The sequence below is a fragment of the Rhinopithecus roxellana genome, chromosome 2, assembly GCF_007565055.1.
Source record: "Rhinopithecus roxellana isolate Shanxi Qingling chromosome 2, ASM756505v1, whole genome shotgun sequence".
NCBI classification, from domain to species: domain Eukaryota; kingdom Metazoa; phylum Chordata; class Mammalia; order Primates; family Cercopithecidae; genus Rhinopithecus; species Rhinopithecus roxellana.
Window position 1 is genome coordinate 143,070,265 of NC_044550.1, and position 22,692 is coordinate 143,092,956.

Consider the following 22,692-nt stretch of genomic DNA (forward strand, 5'->3'; position numbering starts at 1 on the left):
GCAAATTAAAATCATAATTAGATACCACTACATGCTTGTAAACATAAATACCTCATGCATTGCTGGTAAGAATGTGGCTTAACCAGGCAGGGCACGGTGGCTCACGCCTATTATCCCAACACTTTGGGAGGCCGAGGTGGGTGGATTGCTTGAGGTCAAGAGTTCAAGACCGGTCTGACCAACATAGTGCAACCCCATCTCTACTAAAAATAAAAATTAGCCAGGCGTGATGGTGGGCCCCTGTAATCCCACCTACTCAGGAGGCTGAGACAGGAGAATCTCTTGAACCTGGGAGGCAGAGGTTGCAGTGAGCCGACATCGGGACACTGCACTCCAGCCTGGGTGACAAAGTGAGACTCCTTCTCAAAAAACAACAGAAAACAAAGAATGTGGTTTAATCACTTAAAGTCAGTAATATCTACCAAAGCTAAACACATACCTTCAGTATGCCCTATCAGCTTCATTCCTAGGTATATATCTAAAAGAAATTAGTGTCTATGCCTACTTTTTGAAAGACATGTATGAAAGAATTTTTATGGCGAATTTATTAATAGCCCCAACGGGAAACAACTCAGATGTCTCATCAACAAGAAAATTGATACATTGTGATCACACATTGGAGCACTACGTAACAGTAAAAAAGAGCATATCATTGACACAAACAACATGGATGAGACTCAGACATGTTGAGTGACAAAAGCCAGACACAAAAGAATACATACTGTATGGTTCAATTTTTATGAAATTGAAGATGAACCAGAATTTATGGTGATAAAAAAATACGATAGCTGGGCATGATGGCTCACGCCTGCAATCCCAGCACTTTGGGAGGCCGAAGCAGGCGGATCACAAGGTCAGAGACCATCTGGCTAACACGGTGAAACCCCGTCTTTACTAAAAATACAAAAAAATAGCTGGGCGTGGTGGTGGGCGCCTCCTGTAGTCCCAGCTAATCGGGAGACTGAGACAGGAGACTGGCATGAACCCGGGAGGCGGAACTTGCAGTGAGCCAAGATCGCGCCACTGCACTCCAGCCTGGGCAACAGAGCGAAACTGTCTCAAAAAATTAAAAAAAAAAAAAAAAAAAAATACAGTAGTAGTGAGGGTGGGCAGGAGTTGTGAGTAGGAGGAACAAAAGTGAAGCTTTGTAGTGCTAAAAATACTCTGTATATTTATCCAGGCGGTGGTTACATGGGTATATACATATGTAAAAATTCATCCAGCTGCATAGTATTTTAACTTTGCTTAAACTTTAACAAAAAAATTTATAGCAGCTGGGTACAATGGTGTGCACCTGTAGTCCCAGCTACTCAGGAGGCTGAGGCAAGAGGATTGCTTAAGCCCAGCAAGTCTGGGCTGAAGTGTGCTATGCCAGTCAGGTGTCCACATTAAATTGGGCATGAGTATGGCGACCTCTTAGGAACAGAGGACCACCAGATTGCCTAAGGAGATGTGAACCAGACAAGGTTGGAAACAGAGCAGGTCAAAACTCCTGTACTGATCAGTAGTGAGATAACACCTGTGAATAGCCACTGCATCCCAGCCTTGACAACATAGTGAAACCCAATTTCTTTAAAAAATAAAATCTTTAGTATAAAAGCTTCCCTTCTCTTTAAGTAGCATTTAGTGTTTTGAATGAACATGGTTTAATTATTGATGATCTGTTGGAAGATCCTTAGCAGAAAAGTTACTCAACGGTATGAACAATTCACATGATTATTCTGCATAGTAAGGTCCTTCTGAGTCCTTATCAATGAATATATGAATATTTACATAGCCACATTAACTATGTCTTACTGATTTGAGACTGGAGCAAAATTAATTTACTGGAGATAGATTTACGAGGTACTGATTTATTCACATTATCTACTAAATTATAAAGATTGACACATTTTTTGAAATTTCATACTCCTGTTTGCCTCTTAGGATTTGTTATAATAGATGTAAGTTGATTGTATATACTGATCCTGAAAATCTCAGTACAATATAGATTTGATCACTACTTTGTAAATAGAAGAAGAAATAGAACAAAAGAATATTTTCAATTATATACTTTTTCACATTACTGAATTTAGATTAGGGCATTCCAAAATTGCACACATTTCTTTGTATTATCAAAGATACAGTTTCTGTAGTTTTCATTTATTTTTTAAAGTTTTAGGCCGGGTGCTGGCCAGATGCGGTGGCTCACGCCTGTAATCCCTGCAATTTGGGAGGCCGAGGTGGGTGGATCATGAGGTCGGGAGTTCAAGACCAGCTTGGCCAAGATGGTGAAACCCTGTATCTACTAAAAATACAAAAAAAAAAAAAATTAGCCAGGCATGGTGGCACACGCCTGTAATCCCAGCTGTTCGGGAGGCCGAGGCAGAGAATTGCTTAAACCTGGAGGGGCGGAGGTTGCAGTGAGCTGAGATCGTGCCACTGCACTCCAGCCTGGGCTACAGAGTGACACTCCGTCTCAAAAAAAAAGAAAAAGAAAAAAAAAAAGCTCATGCCTATAATCCCAGCACTTTGGGAGGCTGAGGCGGGTGATTACCTGAGGTTAGGAGTTCAAGAACAGCCTGGCCAACATGGCAAAACCCTCTCTACTAAAAATACAAAAAAGCTGGGTGTAGTGGTGCACACCTGTAATCCCAGCTACTCCTCGGGAGCCTGAGGCACGACAATCACTTGAACCTGGGCGGCAGAGGTTGCAGTGAGGTGAGAGATTGCACCACTGCACTCCAGCATGGGCGACAGACTATAGGCGCATGCCATCATGCCTGGCTAATTTTTGTTTTTTTAGTAGAAACGATGTTTCACTGTGTTGGCCAGGCAGGTCTCAAACTCCTGACCTCGTGATCTGCCTACCTCGGCCTCCCAAAATGGTAGGATTACAGGCGTGAGCCACTGTGCCCAGCCAAAAAACACTTTTTTTTTTTTTTTTTTTGAAGACTGTCGCCCAAGCTGGAGTAGTGTGGTGCAATCTTGGCACACTGCAACCTCCACCTCCCAGGTTTAAGCACTTTTCGTGCCCTCATGCCTCAGTCTCCTGAGTAGCTGGGATTACAAGTGCATGCCATCGTGTCCAGCTAATATTCGTGTTTTTAGTACAGATGGGCTTTTGCCATGTTGGCCAGGCTAGTCTGGAACTCCTGGGCTCAAGTGATCCACCCATCTTGGCCTCCCAAAGTGCTGGGGTTAAAGGCATGAGCCACTGCTTCCAGCCTTAAAACACTTTTTTTTGTTTTTTTTGTTTTTTTGTTGTTGTTGTTGAGACAGAGTCTCGCTCTGTCGCCCAGGCTGGAGCGCAGTGGCCGGATCTCAGCTCACTGCAAGCTCTGCCTCCCGGGTTCACGCCATTCTCCTGCCTCAGCCTCCCGAGTAGCTGGGACTACAGGCGCCCGCCACCTCGCCTGGCTAGGTTTTTTTTTTTTTGTATTTTTTAGTAGAGACGGGGTTTCACCGTGTTAGCCAGGATGGTCTCGATCTCCTGACCTCGTGATCCGCCCGTCTCGGCCTCCCAAAGTGCTGGGATTACAGGCTTGAGCCACCGCGCCCGGCCACTTTTTTTTGTTTTGAGACAGAGTTTCACTCTTGTTACCCAGGCTGGAGTGCAGTGTCATGATGTTGGCTCACTGCAACCTCCACCTCCCAGGTGCAAGTGATTCTCCTGCCTCAGCCTCCCAAGTAGCTGGGATTACAGGTATGCACCACCACACCCAGCTAATTTTGTAATTTTAGTAGAGACAGGGTTTCTCAGGCTGGTTTCGAACTACCAACCTAAGGTCATCCGCCCACCTGACCTCCCAAAATGCTGGGATTACAGGCATGAGCCACCATGCCAGGCCAAAACACTTAAATAACCAGCTCTCACATAAACTCATTCATGACCAATGGGGTGGCACTAAGCCATTCATGAGCTATTTGTCCCCATGATCCAAACACCTCTCCCCAGGCCCCACCTCCAACACTGGGAATTACATTGCAGCATGAGATTTGGAGAGGACAAATATCCAAACTATATCAATAGGTTTTGTTTTGATTGATTGATTGATTGATTGATTGATTTTTTGATACGGAATCTCACTCTGCCACCCAGACTAAAGTGCTGTGGCTCACTGCAGCCTCAAACTTCTAGGCTCAAGCAGACTTCCCACCTCAGCCTTCCGAGTAACTGTAACTACAAACATGTGCTACCACACCTGGCTAATTTTTTGTAGAGACAGTTTCAACTCATTGCCCAGGCTAGTCTTATAAACTCCTGGACTCAAGCAATCTACCTGCTTCAGCCTCCCAAAGTGCTGGGACTAGGCATGAGCCATTGCACCTGACCTCAATTATTGAACTAATTTTCTTACAATTAATTATTAAAACTGGCTGTGCGTGGTGACTCAAACCTGTAATCCTAGCATTTGGGAGGCCAAGGCAGGAGGATTTCTTGAGCTCAGGTGTTTGAGACCAGCACTGGCAATGTGGCAAGACCCTGTCTGTACAAAAAGTTTTAAAATTGGCTGGGCGTGGTGTTCCGTGCCTGTAGTCTAAGGTGAGAAAATCACTTGAGCCTTGGAAGTCAGAGCTGCAGTGAGCTGTGTTCACACATTCTGTGAAAATTCAATCATGCAGAAAAGTGACAACTTTTTCTCTTTGACATTGTTATGAATTATATCTAAATTTATAGCTCTAGATTTTTTTCAATTTTGAGGGTTTTGAGAGCAAACTGCCTTTTTTTTTGTGTGTGTGTGCCCCTGCCAGACACGGTTTTGCTCTGTTGCCTAGGCTAGAGTGCAGTGACACAATCACAGCTCACTGCAGCCTTGACCTTCCAGGCCCCAAGCATTCTTCCCACCTCAGCCTATTACGGGTGCACACCACCATGCCTGGCTAATTTTTTAAAATTATTTTTTATAGAGATGGGTCTCGCCATGTTGCCCATGCTGGCTGGTGCTCAAGCAGTCCCCCTGTCTTAGCTTCCCAAAGTGCTGGGATTACAGGCATGAGCCACTGCCCTCGGCTGATTCTTTTTCTTTAACCTCCTCTGCATTCAAGTTTCTGATTCTTGCAATGGTAATCTAGAGTCTGTAGTAGACTGTATCTTCACAATAGGAAGACAGTGCAAATAGAGGAAATAGACAGTATTTATAATAAGGATTTTTGAGTCTCTAAGGCAAGAACTTATTACTTAAATTTTTGTTTCTTTGTTTGAGACAGTCTCGTTCTGTCGCCCAGGCTGGAGTGCAGTGGCACACTGCAAGCTCCGCCTCCTGGGCTCACGCCATTCTCTTGCCTCAGTCTCCCTACTAGCTGGGACTACAGGCGCCCGCCACCACTCCAGGCTAATTTTTTGTATTTTTAGTAGAGACAGGGTTTCACAGTGTTAGCCAGGATGGTCTCAGTCTCCTGACCTCGTGATCTGCCTGCTTCAGCCTCCCAAAGTGCTAGGATTACAGGTGTGAGCCACTGCGTCTGGCCTACTTAAAAGTTTTCCAGAAAATTTTTGTAAAGTACACAGCATAAAATTTACTAGGCCAGGCATGGTGGCTCATGCCTGTAATCCCAGCACTTTGGGAGGCCAAGGCGGGTGGATTGCTTGAGCCCAGGAGTTCAAGACTAGCCTGGGCAACATGGCGAAATTCCACCTCTACAAAAAATACAAAAATTAGCCAGGTATGGTGGCATGAGTCTGTAGTCCCAGCTACGTGGGAGGCTGAGGTTGGAGGATCACTTAAGCTCAGGAGGTTGAGGTTGAGGCAACAGGGACCTGTGATCACACCACTGCATTCCAGCCTAAGTGACCATGAGACCCTGTCTCAAATAAGCAGGGCCGGGCATGGTGGCTCACGCATATAATCCCAGCACTTTGGGAGGCCGAGGTGAATGGATCACCTGAGGTCAGGAGTTCCAGACCAGCCTGACCAATATGGTGAAATCCTGTCTTTACCAAAAATACAAAAAAGTTAGCCAGGCGTGGTAGCATGTGACATTAGTCCCAGATACTAGGGAGAATTGCTTGAACCTGGGAGGCAGAGGTTGCAGTGAGCCGAGATTGTGCCACTGCACTTCAGCCTGGGCAACAGAAGGAGACTCTGTCTCAAATAAATAAGTAAGTAGGCTGGGCGTGGTAGCTCTCGCCTGTAACCCCAACACTTTGGGAGATTGAGGCAGATGGATCACCTGAGGTCAGGATATATATATACACACATACACATATACGTATACAAAAGCCAAACATTTTGTTGATCCATTCATCCATCCATGGAAACCTTAAGTTGCTTCTGCCTTCTGGCTGTTGTGAATAATATTGTTATGAACATGCATATATTAATACCTACTCCAGTTCCTGCTTTCAGTTCTTTTGGGTGTATACCCATAAGTGGAATTGCTGGATTATATAGTAACTGTGGTTTTTTTTGTTTTTTTTTTTTTTGTTTTTTGTTTTGAGGGACTGCCGTACTGTTTCTCATGGAGTTTTCGCCATTTTACATTCCCACAAGTAGTGCACAAGAGTTCCATTTCTCCACAACCTGGCTAACAATTACTTTTTTTTTAATGGTAGCCATTCTAATGGATATGAAATGATAGGTCATTGTGGTTTCGATTTGCATTTCCCTAATGATTAATGGTGTTGAACATCTTTTCATGTGTTGACACTTTATATATCTTCTTTGGAGAAACGTCTGTTCACATCCCTTGTTGATTTTTTAACCAGGTTTGTTTTTTGTTGTTACTGAGTTGTAGGAGTTCTTTATGTATTATGGATATTAAGCCCTCACCAGATAAATGATTTGGAAATATTTTCTCCTGAAACACAGAAGCTTTTTTGTTTTAAGTAGTGGGGTCTTACTATGTTGCCCAAGCTGGTGCCGAACTCTTGGGCTCCAGTGATCCTCCCACCTCAGCCTCCCACGTGGCTGGGACTACAGGTGTGTGCCACCACACCAGCTTCACAGGAGTGTTTATTTTTATTTTTAATTTTTATTATTTTCTTTCTTTCTTTTTTTTTTTTTGAGATAGAGTCTTGCTTTGTCGCCCAGGCTGGAGTGTAGTGACATGATCTCGGCTTACTGCAGCCTCTGCCTCCTGGGTGTTCAAGCAGTTCTCCTGCCTCAGCTTCCCAAGTAGCTGGGATTACAAACATGCACCACCATGCCTGGCTAATTTTGTGTTTTTAATAGAGATGGTGTTTCACCATGTTGGCCAGCCTGGTCTCGAACTCCTGACCTCAGGTGATCCACCTGCCTCAGTCTCCCGAAGTGCAGGGATTACAGGTGTGAGCCACTGCACCCCGGCCAGGAGTTTTTAACTTTGATAAAGTTGTCGTGCATATTCCCTTATTTTTTTCTTTGGTTTCTTCTACCTTTGATGTCATATCCAAGGAATCATTGCCAAATTCAGTGTCATGAAGTTTTCCCCTATGTTTTTGCTTCCTAGCTCTTACATTTAGGTTTTTGATCCATTTTGAGTTAATTTTTATATATGGTATAATAAGGTAAGGGTCCAACTTTGTTAATTTGAGAGATTATCAGTTTTCTTTGTTTTTTTTTTTTTTTTTTTTTTTTTTTGAGATGGAGTTTGGCTCTGTTGCACAGGCTGGAGTGCAGTGGTGCGATCTTGGCTCACTGCAAGCTCTGCCTCCCAGGTTCATGCCATTCTCCTTCCTCAGTCTCCAGAGTACCTGGTACTACAGGCAACTGCCACCACGCCCGGCTAATTTTTTTTGTATTTTAGTAGAGACGGAGTTTCACCATGTTAGCCAGGATGGTCTCGATTTCCTGACCTCGCGATCCGCCCACCTTGGCCTCCCAAAGTGCTGGCATTACAGGCGTGAGCCACCATACCCGGCCCGAGATTATCAGTTTTCAAGAAAAGTGTTTTGCCTTGTTGAGATATTTGTTAGACTACCTATGTGATAGTATGAAGGACTTGCAAGATTTGGACGCTTTTCTTTTACATGCCTTTATGTTTTTATTTCAAATTAAAATAAGTATGAGTTTAATAATTGCCTTAGTATTAAATACTTCCTTTGAGTGAAAACTTTTCTTTGCTATTCAGGTAAATTTCCTTTAAATAATTTTATTAAAAATTATATAACATAAGATTTTGTTTCAGGCAACACCATGGATTTCAAAATTAAGTTGCTTAGAAAGTCCATTGGAAAATTAAGTAGTGCACTCAAGTGTTGTAAGAATTGCTTGAACCTGGGAGGCAGAGGTTGCAGTGAGCCAAGATTGCGCCACTGCACTCCAGTCTGAGGGACAGAGTGAGACACCATCTCCAAAAGAAAAAAAAAAGACGAGTTGAAAGACAAGAATGAACGTTTGAGGATTGAGTTTGGCTTTTCGTTTTGATTCATGTCTTTTTTTTTTTTTTTTTTGAGACGGAGTCTCGCTGTGTCGTCTAGGCTGGAGTGCAGTGGCCGGATCTCAGCTCACTGCAAGCTCCGCCTCCCGGGTTTATGCCATTCTCCTGCCTCAGCCTCCCAAGTAGCTGGGACTACAAGCGCCCGCCACCTCACCCGGCTAGTTTTTTGTATTTTTTAGTAGAGACGGGGTTTCACCGTGTTAGCCAGGATGGTCTCGATCTCCTGACCTCATGATCCCCCCGTCTCGGCCTCCCAAAGTGCTGGAATTACAGGCTTGAGCCACTGCGCCCGGCCTTGATTCATGTCTTAAAAGAAAATAATACTGTCAATTTTAAAGAGATGGGGTTTTGCCATCTTGCCCAGGCTGGTCTCAAACCCCTGGGTTCAAGCGATCTGCCTGCCTCAGCCTCTCGAAGTACTGGGATTACAGGCATGAACCACCACGCCTGGCCCTATTTTTAATTTTTTTGAGAAGACTCCATACTGTGTTCCATAATGGTTGTACTAATTTGCATTCCCACCAGCAGTGTGCAGGGGTTTCCTTTCCCTTACATCCATCAGCAACACTTGTTCATCGTTTTTATAATAACCATTCTAACGAGTGCTAGGTAGTATCTCATTTTGGTTTGTTTTATTTTATTTATTTTTAATAGAGTATCACTCTATTACCCAGGCTGGAGTGCAGTGGCATGATCTCAGCTCGCTGCAACCTCAGCCTCCCGAATAGCTGGGATTAGAGGTGTGCACTACCATGCCCAGAAAATTTTTGTATATTTAGTAGAGACGGAATTTCGCCATGTTGCCCAGGTAGGTCTCGAGATCCTGACCTCTAGTTTAGGTGATCTGCCCGCCTCAGCCTTCCAAAGTATTGGGATTACAGACATAAGCCACCATGCCCACCCTAATTAACAGTATTTGCCAAGTATTAATGTGCATCAGAATCACCTGCAGTACCTGTTAAAACAACCCTGGAGTTTTTGATTCAGTAGCTCTGGGATAGAGATAACTTCCCAAGGGATGCTGATGCTGCTGGTTGGATGAACAACACTGTGAGATCATTGCCTTAAGACATCCATTGTTGGTTGGTGGCAATAACTTAACTTTTTGGCTAGGGGTGGAGGTGTGGGAGACAGAATCTGGCTCTGTCCCGCATGCTGGAGTACAGTGGTGCCATCTGGACTCATATAACCTTTGCCTACCAGGTTCAAGCGATTCCTGCCTCAGCCCCTCAAGTAACTGGGATTACAAGCATGTGCCACCACATCTGGCTAATTTTTGTAATTTTAGCAGAGTCTGCGTTTCGCCATGTTGCCCAGGCTAGTCTCAAACTCCTGGCCTCAAGTGATCTGCCTGCCTCGGCCTTCCTAAGTGCTGGGATTACAGGCATGAGCCACTGCACCCAGCCTAAATTAACTTTTATTGTAGACATCTAGGGAAATACTATTTATGTACCAAACTTGGGAAAATTGAGAGAACAGTCACTAATCTTTTCTATTCTGTGGTTCAAATCAGGAACCCAGTTGAAAAAGGCTGGTTTAGAGTAACTGGCCAGTTGTTGTGGCTCACACGTATAATCCCAGCACTTTCAGAGGCTGAGGTGGGAGGATTGCTTGAGCTCAGGAGTTCGAGACCAGCCTGGGTAACATTGTGAAACCCTGTCTCTACAAAAAAAAAATTGTTTTTAATTAGCTGGGCGTGTTGGCATGTGCCTGTGGTCCCAGCTACTCAGGAGGCTGAGGTATGAGAATCACCTGAGCCAAAGAGGTCAAGGCTACAGTGAACTGTGATTGTGCTCTACTGCACTTTAGCCTAGGCGGTGTGAGGCCCTATCTCAAAAAAGAAAAAAAAAAATGATCTAATTTGCATGGTAAAAATGGTCATTCTCTTTACATGCAACATTTTTAATATGTCCACATTGTATTTATACATACCTCTATTAATTGGTGAAGCAACTTTTTTTTTTAGATGAAGTCTCGCTCTGTCGCCCAGGCTAGAGTGCAATGGCGTGATTTTGGCTCACTGCAACCTCCACCTCGCGAGCTCAAGCAATTCTCCTGCCTCAGCCACCTGAGTAGCTGGGATTATAGGTACATGCCACCATGCCTAGCTAATTTTTGCATTTTTTGTTGAGATGAGGTTTCACCATGTTGGCTAGGCTGATCTCGAACTCTTGACCTCAGATGACTGCCCACCCCGGCCTCCCAAAGTGTTGGGATTACAGGCATGAGCCACTGAGCCTGGCCAGTGAAACAACTTTTTAACAGAAATGCCAAGAATTACTACTAGACAAGTAGATACTATTTTTTAGACAAATATTAGCTTTATAAAGATACTTTCCTTATAAATGCATTTAGAATCATAAGTGATGTAGTTTAAGCCAAAAATGTTGTCCTATTTCAAAATGTAATGGAATGATTTCATATTTTCTTGAAAATATGGCCAAGCACGGTGGCTCAAGCCTGTAATCCCAGCACTTTGGGAGGCTGAGGCGGGCGGATCACGAGGTCAGGAGATCAAGACCATCCTGTCTCTCACGGTGAAACCCTGTTCTACTAAAACTACAAAAAATTAGCTGGGCGTGGTTGCATGTGCCTCTAGTCCCAGCTACTTGGAGGCTGAGGCAGGAGAATTGCTTGAACCAGGGAGGCAGAGGTTCCGGTGAGCCGAGATCGCACCACTGCACTCCACCCTCAGCAACAGAGTGAGACTCCATCTCAAGAAAAAAAAAAGAAAGAAAAAATATATTTGCTTCATAGTATCTTGTGTTTAGAGTGCCATTGAAAGAAAGTCTCACAAGCTATTGGTACTAATGATTTATCACTTTAACTTTGTGTTTAGAGAAATGGATAGAAAATGAGTGAATAAAACTAACAAGAAGGATCTTGGCAACAAGAAAAACAAGGACAGTTCAGAATTTGAGTTGTCTTAAGAAATAGAAAAACTGGCCGAGTGTAGTAACTCACATCTGTAATCCGTGACCTTTGGGAGGCCAAGGTGGACTGATCACCTGAGCTCAGAAGTTCGATACCAGCCTAGGCAACATGGCAAAACCCTGTCTTTACGAAAAAAGGAAAAAACAAACAAAAAAATGCTGGGTGTGGTGGTGTGTGCCTGGAGTTCCAGCTACTCGGGAGGCTGAGGCAGGAGAATTGCTTGAACTCAGGAGGCAGAGGTCGCAGTGAGACAAGATAGTGCCACTGCCCACTCCAGCCTGAGCGGCAGAGTGAGACCCTGTCTCAGAAAAAAAAGAAAAAAGAAATAGGCAAATTGTAAAGTAAGGAAGAAAATAAATGATAGGCAGATACATAATTATAAATGTCTGTGACTTAACTGTATAATTAAGATAAAGATCTAAGTAACTTTTAGCTCCACAGTTTTTTAATTTTTGTTAAGAAAGTACTTAATTGCTTTTGCCTGCAGAGCCCTCTTAATTGGGATATTTTCATCTTTTGAATTTTAGGGCAGCTGCAATGACTCTTCGCACGGTATTATTGTCATTGCAAGCACTATTGGCAGCTGCAGAACCAGATGATCCACAGGATGCTGTAGTAGCAAATCAGGTAAGATGGCTGCTTTTGAAAGACTTCCTTACATTATGTATGAGTCTTTAACCGCTTTAATGGTTTGCACATTAACACATGAGCATACTCTATTGAAACTAAATTTTGAAATGGTTTTCTTTCTTGTAGGATTATTTTGTCAGGTGTAATAGTGAAAACTTAATAGACTTTTAACATCTAGTTTAATTGGATATAGATGCTATTTTCCTAACATAAGTATTTTCAAACACATAAAGTCAAAAGAATTACACAGTGAACACCCATATTCCTATCATCTAGATTCTAGGATTAATGCTGGTGTATGTATCCATCTTTTTATCCTTCCATTCAGGAAGGATGATCCCTCCTGCTAATAATTTTAATCACCTCCTATCATGGCACTGACGTGGCATGGCACAGTTTCCAATGACCTGGTAATTTGTTGAATGGAATAAATATTTTTCATTTCACTTTCTAGCTACAGTGGCTGAGTTTAATAATTACATCAGAGGCCGGGCACGGTGGCTCACGCCTGTAATCCCAGCACTTTGGGAGGCCGAGGCGGGCGGATCACAAGGTCAGGAGATCGAGACCACGGTAAAACCCCGTCTCTACTAAAAATACAAAAGATTAGCCGGGCGCGGTGGCAGGCGCCTGTAGTCCCAGCTACCCGGGAGGCTGAGGCGGGAGAATGGCTTGAACCCAGGAGGTGGATCTTGCAGTGAGCCGAGAACGCGCCACTGCACTCCAGCCACTGCACTCCAGCCTGGTGGACAGAGCGAGACTCCGTTTCAAAAAAAAAAAAAAAAACAAATAATTACATCAGAGACTGGACCTAAGTTATTAGTATCTGACCCGTTAAGAAACAGTTTGCTGGCCAGGTGCAGTGGCTCATGCCTGTAATCCCAGCACTCTGGGAGGCCGAGGTGGGTGGATCACTTGAGGTCAGGAGTTCCAGACCAGCCTGACCAACGTGGTGAAACCCTATCTCTACTACAAAACACAAAACTAGCCCGGCGTGGTGGGACGCACCTGTAGTCCCAGCTACCTGAGAGGCTGAAGTGGGAGAATCGCTTGAACCTGGGAGGCAGAGGTTGCAATGAGCTGAGATCACGTCATTGCACTGCAGCCTGGGTGACAGAACGGAACCCTTTCTCAAAAAACAAAAAGTTTGCCAACACCTACTCTAAGCAATTGGAATATAATGAACATTCTTTTTTTTTTTTTAACCTTAGTTTTTCTTCTCTTGATTTCTAAGATATTACCCACTTTTCTTCCTCACTTCATAGCTGTTCTTTGTTAGTTCCCACAATTATTTCCCTTCCTACTCGTCTTTCTTAAATGTAGTTCCTCAGTTCTGACCTTGTTACCTTTACTTTCTGTACACATTCACACTTGGATGATCATATCTATACTGATGTTACCACCCATACATTGATGAAATGTGTAGGCTTGCCCTCTCTCCTAGGCTTGCCCTCTCTCGCAAGAGCCTGGTGTTTAAATTGATAGGTGATGGTATCATAGAATGATAGGTTCGCAGGATTTATGATACTGCGTTCAGTTTTGGCAGTGTTACACTCAGGTATCTAAGGAACATTCATTCGTATGGTTAACCACCCAATTCGCAGCCTTTGGAGTTTTTCTCTGTCTCCTTTGCTCCTGTTGATAACCATTCCCTGTATCATTCTGTCACTATATTTACATAATTACTCTGATTGCCGCAGGTCACTTTTTAAAAATTCTTTTCAACTGCTCTGATAGATCTTTTCTCAACCTCTTTCTTCCTTTCTCCGTTTTCTACGTTGCTATCAGGTAGCTTTATAAAGTGCAAATCTTACTTCACTAACAAAAACTTGTTAGTAGCTCTACTGTCACCTACTTGAGTCCAAATTCTTTAGTTTGTAGAGTTTTTCCATGATCTGAACTCTCTGCAAACCTAGCTTTATTTCCTAAATTCTTTTCTTCAAACTCTTGCTTTTTCAAGCATTGCATTCGTTTTTACATATTGTATCCAATCTGCCATATTTCCTCTGCCTGAGGAAACTTCCTCTTGGCAAACTTCTTTAACCTATAAGATTTTAATTTATGTGTTATCTTCTTTTCCCTTGAAGATCTGTTTACTCCTTGCTTTATGTATATATCCTTGTCTCAGTATATTCTGTTATTTGCCTCAGAGTACTTCCAATTCGGATTTCCCATGTTTTATATATGTGCTATTTATTCATATTTGGTTGTTAAAAGCATGGCTTATATTCTAGCTTTGCTTTCCTGTTGAACTCTAAGCCTTACAGGCTGAGGTTAGACTCAAGGGTTTCTTTTAGCTCCTAAGATAGTTCAATAATTTGACTTATTTTCTTGTGATGAATCAGTGGTAGAAAGTAGATTTATCATTTTAATATGTAATAGACTTAAATATATAAAGTACTTTTAAAAGAAATATTAAAGTGAATTGAATCGTTAGTAATTTATACTTTGCTTTACTAAGTAATGGTGGTTCCAAAGTATTTGATAAATTTACCTCTTTCCAATGCATATGGGAAGTCTTTTAATAAAATTACTCTTATTGTGAGTTTATGATCATCTCAAGTTATGTAATAAGTTAGATCTTTGCATGTGAGGTTTCCATAAATCACTGTACACTAATGCAGCTGTAAGAAAACAGAAGAATCTAGTTGTATTCTAGTCTGGGCTGTGGGTAATACAAAAGCTGGTCACATTGTAAAAAATTATTCTAATGTCGGCCGGGCGTGGTGGCTCAAGCCTGTAATCCCAGCACTTTGGGAGGCCGAGACGGGTGGATCATGAGGTCAGGAGATCAAGACCATCCTGGCTAACATGGTGAAACCCCATCTCTACTAAAAAATACAAAAAACTAGCCTGGCGAGGTGGCGGGCACCTGTAGTCCCAGCTACTCAGGAGGCTGAGGCAGGAGAATGGCGTAAACCCGGGGGACGGAGCTTGCAGTGAGCTGAGATCCGGTCACTGCACTCCAGCCCGGGTGACAGAGCGAGACTCCGTCTCAAAAAAAAAAATTATTCTAATGTCCACATATTTTTATAAGCTAGTAATCTGTGTTCAGTTGTATAATGTTTGCTGCTCTACAGTATTTGGAACATCTCTTAATACCTCACTTAATCTAATTTTAGTCTTTTGCTAGTTATATCTGTTGAATTTGGAGATTAAAGTAGATTAATGTTACTTGTCTTTATAATGTCAACACATTGTGAGTCATAGCTTCAGGTTAAGTGGTCTTTTCTTGAGTGACATAGGTTGTCTATAATGCGAAGTGAATCACATTTTAAATGTAGATTTGTTTTATTTGGAAAAAGTAGGGTTGTAGGCAATTAAGAGCTGAAATACCATATCAAATATTATAACTGTAATGTCATGTCAATCAATTTTTTCCCCCCCATATAGTACAAACAAAATCCCGAAATGTTCAAACAGACAGCTCGACTTTGGGCACATGTGTATGCTGGAGCACCAGTTTCTAGTCCAGAATACACCAAAAAAATAGAAAACCTATGTGCTATGGGCTTTGATAGGGTAAGTACATAAGGGCATGTTGATTTTGATATGTTGATTGATTTTAAATTATTGCAAATTCTTGACTGACAAAAGTGGTTTAGAAAATTAAGAGAAATTCGCAGCCTGAGCAACATGGGCGAAAGCCAATAGGCGAAACCGTCCAAAAATTAGCTGGACGTGGTGGTGAGTGCCTGTAATCCCAGCTACTCTGAAGGCTGAGGTGAGAGAATCCCTTGGGCCCAGGAGGTCAGGAGGTCGAGGCTGCAGTGAGCGATAGTCACGCCACTGCACTCCAGCCTCGGTGATAGAGCAAGACCCTGTCTCAAAAAAAAAAAAAAGGAAAATAAGAGAAAATCTAGTTTTGGTAAACATACTTTCTGTTTTCAAAATCAGTGATTTTTTTTATTTTTACTGATTACTGTCATTGATTTTAGAAGCTTTTCATGCACTGCAAATGTAAATCAACTTCAGAAAAGAAACAAGGTGTTAATTCCCAATATAAAGAGGGAATGATTCAGTATTGTTTAAATGTTTCCTTGAGATTTAATTTCTTGTCCCCTTTTCTTCTCTACAGAATGCAGTAATAGTGGCCTTGTCTTCAAAATCATGGGATGTAGAGACTGCAACAGAATTGCTTCTGAGTAACTGAGGCATAGAGAGCTGCTGATATAGTCAAGCTTGCCTCTTCTTGAGGAGCACCAACATCTGTTATTTTTAGGATTCTGCATAGATTTCTTTTAAACTGGCATTCTTGCCTAATGATGTTATCTAGGCACCATTGGAGACTGAAAAAAAAAAATCCCTGCTCTGTAAATAAAGCTAATTAAACGTCTGTGTAAATTTAAAAAGGGGAAATACTTTAATTTTTTTTTCTTAATAGTGTAAAAATTCCTTGAGCTAAGATAAAACCATGGAAGAAACATGCTACTTTAGTGTTTAGCAGTGTACCAAGACTAGCAAGAGTTTGCTTCAGGATTTTGTTGAATAATTAAGATAATACTTTGAGTGTGTCAGGGCCATTCAAATTGTTGGTGTTGCATCACAGCTACCTTAACTGTTTTTAACATGGATCCTCTGTGCCTGTGAATTTACTTGCATGCTTGTACTTGACTTCTTAGGATGGGTAGCTGAAAAGACCACCATTTTAAGCATTTGAGAATTCTTAAATATGAAATTTATTCAGAATTGAAGATGGTGACGTATTCAGAGCCTTTTTGTCCTTGTCAACAGACTGGGACATAGTGTCTGTTTCCCCCCTTCCCACCCCATTCCCCACCCCCACCTTGCCACACACAGCTAATATTCTAATGGTAAATTTCTCTGTATTTGGTGGGGAAATGTGCTGAAGGACAGTATGTATCCCTTGCTTCATTTTTAGGTCAGTAGGTTTGGAATGTTTTGTCCCAGTTCTTCAAACACTCTTAAATTTTTCCTAAGTAATGTAAAAATGGAACTGCCAATTTTATTTCTCCTGCAAAAATAGTAAATACTTGGTGTTACATTATTCCCAGGTTTAATGAAAGAACCCAACTTAGTTTTTCAGTGAATTTGACACCTGTTTTTTAAACAATGAAATTTTTCTTTGAGAACTGGCAAGGATGCAGTCAGCTGTTTCCAGTAGTTTTTAGCCTGATTTTGGGGTCTATAGCGATTGCTTTATTGGATACTTCAAGTCATTCTTGCTTGCACTTCCCCTATTGACACATGAAAGCTGTGTTGGTGTTTTATTGTACATACTTCAGATGCACATAGGAATAGAAGTGTGTTATAAATCTAGCTTTCTTTATGATGTTTCTGATAATATGAGAATTGAAACTTTACCTTCTCTTGTACATAGTCAGACTATTTGTATTAAATTTTCATTTCATTCTAAGTTCAAAAGTTTGAAAATTATTAGTTTTGCAAGATCAAACACTAATGTGACCATTTTATGAAGGTTGAAGTGGATTTATGCAGGCAGTTCTATATATAGAAATACAATTCTTTTAAAATTTTTAGGACCAATACAAAATAACAAAAATGTAATGGAATCAGACTGAATTAAAGTAAGGCTGTATATTGAAAGTCATATTATAAAAGGTTTGCTTTCTTTAAGTGTTATTTATCTTAAATTATAATCATTAAGTGTTTGGAAGATAATTTTTGAATCATAACGTCAGCATAACTTCATTTGACTTCTCAATAATCTTGATACTAGAAGCAATAAAAGAACCATTATTAAATATATTATAATGTTAAAGATGTGAAGGTTCTTCCAAAAATTTGTAAGGCTTTCCTAATTAACAGTAAACTCTTATAGTTGATATTGCATACTAAACACAAGTTGCTGTTTTTTCCCCATATGTTTGCTTAAGCATGTCTTTATACAACCACCTCTTTTTATTGTTGTAGTTTATTTTCTAAAGATGCCAAAGGAAACAAGATTTTTCTTTATTTATTTTAAATACCTGAAACCTTGTACTTTATATTTTGAAGTAAGGTGGGATTGTGTGAGAATGTGGATGGTTTTTCTCCATTATTGGTTAGAATTACTTTTTTTAAGTGGAGGGCAACTTGGTAGTATTCGTAGAATTTGGGTTTAAAAATATCAGACACATCTACCCAGTTTATTTTTTGCCTGTATTATCAGGGTATATTTAATTGTCCTGTGGTTAGACAAAGGTGAGAGAGCTCAGAGGTTTCTAAAGGTCAGGCATTACATACATACGTACATGCTCTTGGAGGCAGCTATATCCTGCTTTGATTTTTATGCACATGAGCCCTATAGGGTTATATGCTCATCTGACTACACTTCAACATCCCCAGTGCCCAAGAAATTGGAAAGTACAACATTTGGTTTGAGACATCTTCATAAAAGATTCTTTATTATAAAAATTTACCTCATTTACATTTAATGTGATGATCTTTTTTTTCCTTTCTGGTATATTTCCCACTGTACTGTTTGCTTTTGTTATTCTCTTGTCTGTGGGTAGATTTAGTTACCCAAACATAGAAACTAAAGCAATTACTTTTTTCCTCTGTTCTTAAATATGTTTGGAAAAAAGACACTAAAAAATCAGGCCTAGGGGAAAAGTACCCTGGTGGAAATTATTTTTGTAATTCTTAATATTTTTGAGTTGGCTCCGTTTGTCAGTTTTAAAAGTCTCAAAAATTATGTTAAAAAAAAAAATCCAGTGAAATCCCATTTAGGGCAGGCTGATTTGTTAGAAGTCATTGATACTCCAGTAGGCTTTTGTTGTAATCAGGCCTGTTTCCTGAGTATGTGCCTCTTTTAAAAGAAGAAATAATTAGCTGTATAGTATTTCAGTACTGATGAATGAATGAATGAATGAATGGCAGTTAGTGGACCCAAATAAGTATTCAGTGGTATATAAATATTTGAGGGACTAGGTACTGAATTAGATGCTCTGAGTTGGCACCCCGAAATGTTTGGAATTAAAACTATGATTTACTTAACTTATATCCTTATAACACGTTCAAGGATATATAAATGTTTGGATTTTGTATTTTGCTTTTGAAGAGAATAATCTATGAAATGAAAGAATGATTGTTTTTCATTTTTTAGAAGTTATACACATTTATGATTGTTGGTGGCACATAAAACTATGCAAAATAATTCTTTTTAAGTATCTGTAAGAAAGAATTGGCAGTTTAAACGGATTTTGCTTATTTATGCACTACAGAATGCAGCATACTGTATTACTGTTGAGGCTGCTTAATAAGTTTACCAATGTGAAAAGCAGATCTTGGGCATAAGTGTATGCCTGATTTGAGCTTTTAAAACTGTGCAGTAGGTGTATGGTAATGTTTTACAATCCTATGTAGCAAAATAGGAAATTATGAATTTTTGTTGTTGTTTTAAAGATTTAAGATGGATTGGGGTAGGCAACAGCTGGAGCCAGGTATACCTTCTGGTATGTAGAGGGAAACAATGTTTAGATATGAAAAAGGAAGCCGTCTGTTTACAGTTAACTTTATTTCATGGACTTCTACAAAATAATGTTGTATTAATCGCTTTTTCTAGTTCAAGGAATTTCAATTCCAGGGTACAAACCATTGATTTTAAAATTACGTTTCCATTCTTTTTAGTACCAGTTTAAAGTAAATGCTTACCATCAGCCAGTTGCTGTCACTGGGAAGAAGGCAACTTGAAGTATTTACTGATAAATAGCCTTTATTCCCAAGTGTGACTTTTCTTCAGTGTCTACATATTATGTCACACGTTCTATTTGCACTGCTGCAATATAGATCAAAGATCTTGTGGCATAGGGGTAGGGGACTGTTACTATCTCCCTTGTCCCATTTGTTCTGTTACTGCTTCATTGGACTGATCTACCCTCATGAACTTGCAATCACCTAAATGGAGTCTTGAATGTGTCACCTTTTGCTTGGTTATTTCAACCATGCTGCTATATATAATCAGGTGTGGCACAGTTTGTCAGTTTGATTCTAGGTGTGAGTGGATAGAAATCATTACACTGTGCTGTTAACGATCCTTGTCTGCTTGCTGTTACCTACTTTTTACAGGCATCATAATAAAAGCTAGACTATTTCTTTGGGGGGAAAGAGACTTATTTAATGTAATTTAAAAAACTTTTCCAATAGAAAATGAAATATTATTGAAAATAATATCTATTTTTTAGCTTTCAGCAATTGATGGTGCTTTGTTGTGGTGTCTGCTGGAAGTCTACTGCCATTATAGGGAACCTTGCTTGTTAGCTTCTCTAGATCTCTATTCTAAACAATCTGTTAGTGATGATAAATTCTGTAGGAGGGTCTATTCTGAGCCGTTAACTTCCTGTAAGGGGAAAATGGGTGGGTCACCAGAAATACCATTGAAGCAGGGTGGGCTGTGGGTGGAGGGTTGGGGTATTTGTCTTGAGAATTAAAAACTACGAAACACTTTTGTACACAACTGATTTTTTAAAAAATAAACACATTTTTAAAGATGTTGAATTTTTCCCCCCTTATTGGGAATTCTTAAAAATAAATGCATGCATGTTTTCCCCTGAAAATGGTTTATATCTTATTTCTGGGTACTCATCTGTGGACAAGCAATTAAGTCTTACTCTAAGTAAGAATAAGAACTAGGCAGATATTTCTCCTTCACAAATTTCGTAGGGATTGACATATAAACGCAGTAAGTTGTATCAGATCTTTGAATTTAAAAACATTGAAATTCAGTTCTAATTAAACTTACTAAAAGTAGAACATACTTGCTTAGGTTCTAATCCAAAATGTAGAGTAATTAAGAGTTAGTTAAGTAATACTTTGTATTCTATTTCCGTATATGCTTTCTGGAAATGTTGCATGGTACTATCAAAAAGACTGAATTGTTTCAGAAAGTCCAGGGTTTAATCCCAGCTTTTACTCAAGAGCAGAGAACCTGGACTTTTCTGAGCCTCAGTTTCCTCATCTAGGTAAGATATCCCAGTACTTTGTAGCATGTTTGTGAAGATCAAATTAAATGGTTGATGTAGCTATAAAAGTACTTAATATATTTGTATAGACGTTAATATAATTCTAACACTAAATTTTGGCTTAACTATGAAACGATTACTCTGTTCCTAATCTGAAACCACCAAGAGGATACCTTGTTTGAAAATTGTTCTTGTTTGGCAAAGTAGCTATTTTTTGTTATGTCTGTTTCAAAGGTCCATTGATTGGTTATTATCTGTAGATTGCCCCTTCCTCCATAAATGCTGATAATTAGAAGACACTTTGTCAGGGTTTGAACAAATTATTTTACATGGCAAAACTGATTTTGTCTTTATGGTATTTGTAACCAACTAACAGCAGGCCTATAGGTTTCTTTGCCAGGAAATGGAATTCCTCCTGACCTGGAATACCAATGTAAAGTGTTCTTTTTGTGGAGCAAGACTGGGTCTTTAGGTACTAAAAATCTAGGATAGCAAAGAGAATTCAAGGCTGGGTATGGTGGCCTTGAATTACAGGATTACACCTGTAATCTCAACACTTTGGGAGGCAGAGGCAGGTGGATCATCTGAGACAGCCTGGCCAACATGGTTAAATCTCATCCCTACTAAAAACATAAAAATTAGCTGGGCATGGTGGTGCATGCCTGTAATCCCAGCTGCTCTGGAAGCTGAGGCAGGAGAGTGCTTGAACCCGGGAAGCGGAGGTTGCAGTGAGCCAAAATTGCACCACTGAACTCCAGCCTGGGCAACAGTGAGAATTTAAGGAGCTCTCATCCCTGACAATAGTCAAATTTAAAGAGCATCAGAAATTTGGTACTTGTTTTGATCATCAGTGAATTAGTTTTTTTAGTGGATAATATGAAAGTTACTAAGGATAACTTAAGGTTATCAGATAAAGTCATGGCAAAATTTGCAAAATGACACTAATTCAGGATAATTGCTGAGGTGATTATTAGCTGGAGGATGGTTGATTTTCTTCACCGGTGTGGTGGCTCACGACTGTAATCCCAGCACTTTGGGAGGCTAAGGAGGGAGGATCACTTAAGTCCAAATTGGAGGCTGCAGTGAGCCATGATCCACCACTGCACATGAGAATGGGCAACTGAACAAGACCCTGCCTCCAGATAAAATTAAAAAAAAAAAAAAAAAATTATTCCTGGCCAGGTATGGCGACTCATGCCTGTAATCCCAGCACTTTGGGAGGCCGAGCTGGGTGGACCATAAGGTCAGGAGTTTGAGACCAGGTAAAACCATCTCTACTAAACATACAAAACAAAAATTAGCTGGGCATGGTGGCACGCACCTATAATCCCAGCTACTCTGGAGGCTGAGACAGGAGAATCGCTTGAATCCAGGAGGCGGAGGTTACGGTGAGCTGAGATTGCACCGTTGCATTTCAGCCTGGGCGACGGGGCAAGACACTGTCTCAAAAAAAAAAAAAAAAAGTATTAGGCCAGGCGCAATCGCTAACACCTGATCACGCCTGTAATCCCAACACTTTGGGAGGCTGGGGGAATCACCTGAGGTCGGGAGTTTTACACCAGCCTGGCCAACATGATGAAACCCTGTCTCTACTAAAAATTTAAAAATTAGCCAGGTATGGTAGAAGACGCCTGTAATCCCAGCTACCCGGGAGGCAGAGGCTGCAGTGAGCTGAGATCGCGCCATTGCACTCCAGCCTGGGCAACAGCTAGGCAACAAGAGCGAAACTCCATCTCAAAAAAATACTGTTATTCCAAATAAACATTGCTTTTTAAAAGTCAGTAGTAAGAGTTCATAGTGGGCCGGGCGCGGTGGCTCAAGCCTGTAATCCCAGCACTTTGGGAGGCCGAGGCGGGCGGATCAC

At 40.8% G+C, this 22,692-nt stretch overlaps 1 protein-coding gene across 1 annotated transcript in view; it reads left to right on the forward strand.

Moving 5' to 3' along the window:
• The window catches only part of UBE2K (ubiquitin conjugating enzyme E2 K), an 85,451-nt gene extending 65,031 nt beyond the window's left edge, over nt 1–20,420 (forward strand). Inside the window, exons 5-7 of the mRNA XM_010384547.2 lie at nt 11,802–11,901; nt 15,298–15,426; nt 15,983–20,420. Of these exons, the coding sequence (XP_010382849.1) occupies nt 11,802–11,901; nt 15,298–15,426; nt 15,983–16,057 (304 nt within the window). The 3' untranslated portion in view covers nt 16,058–20,420. The remainder of the gene's footprint in view (nt 1–11,801; nt 11,902–15,297; nt 15,427–15,982) is intronic.
• The last annotated feature ends 2,272 nt before the right edge of the window (nt 20,421–22,692 follow it).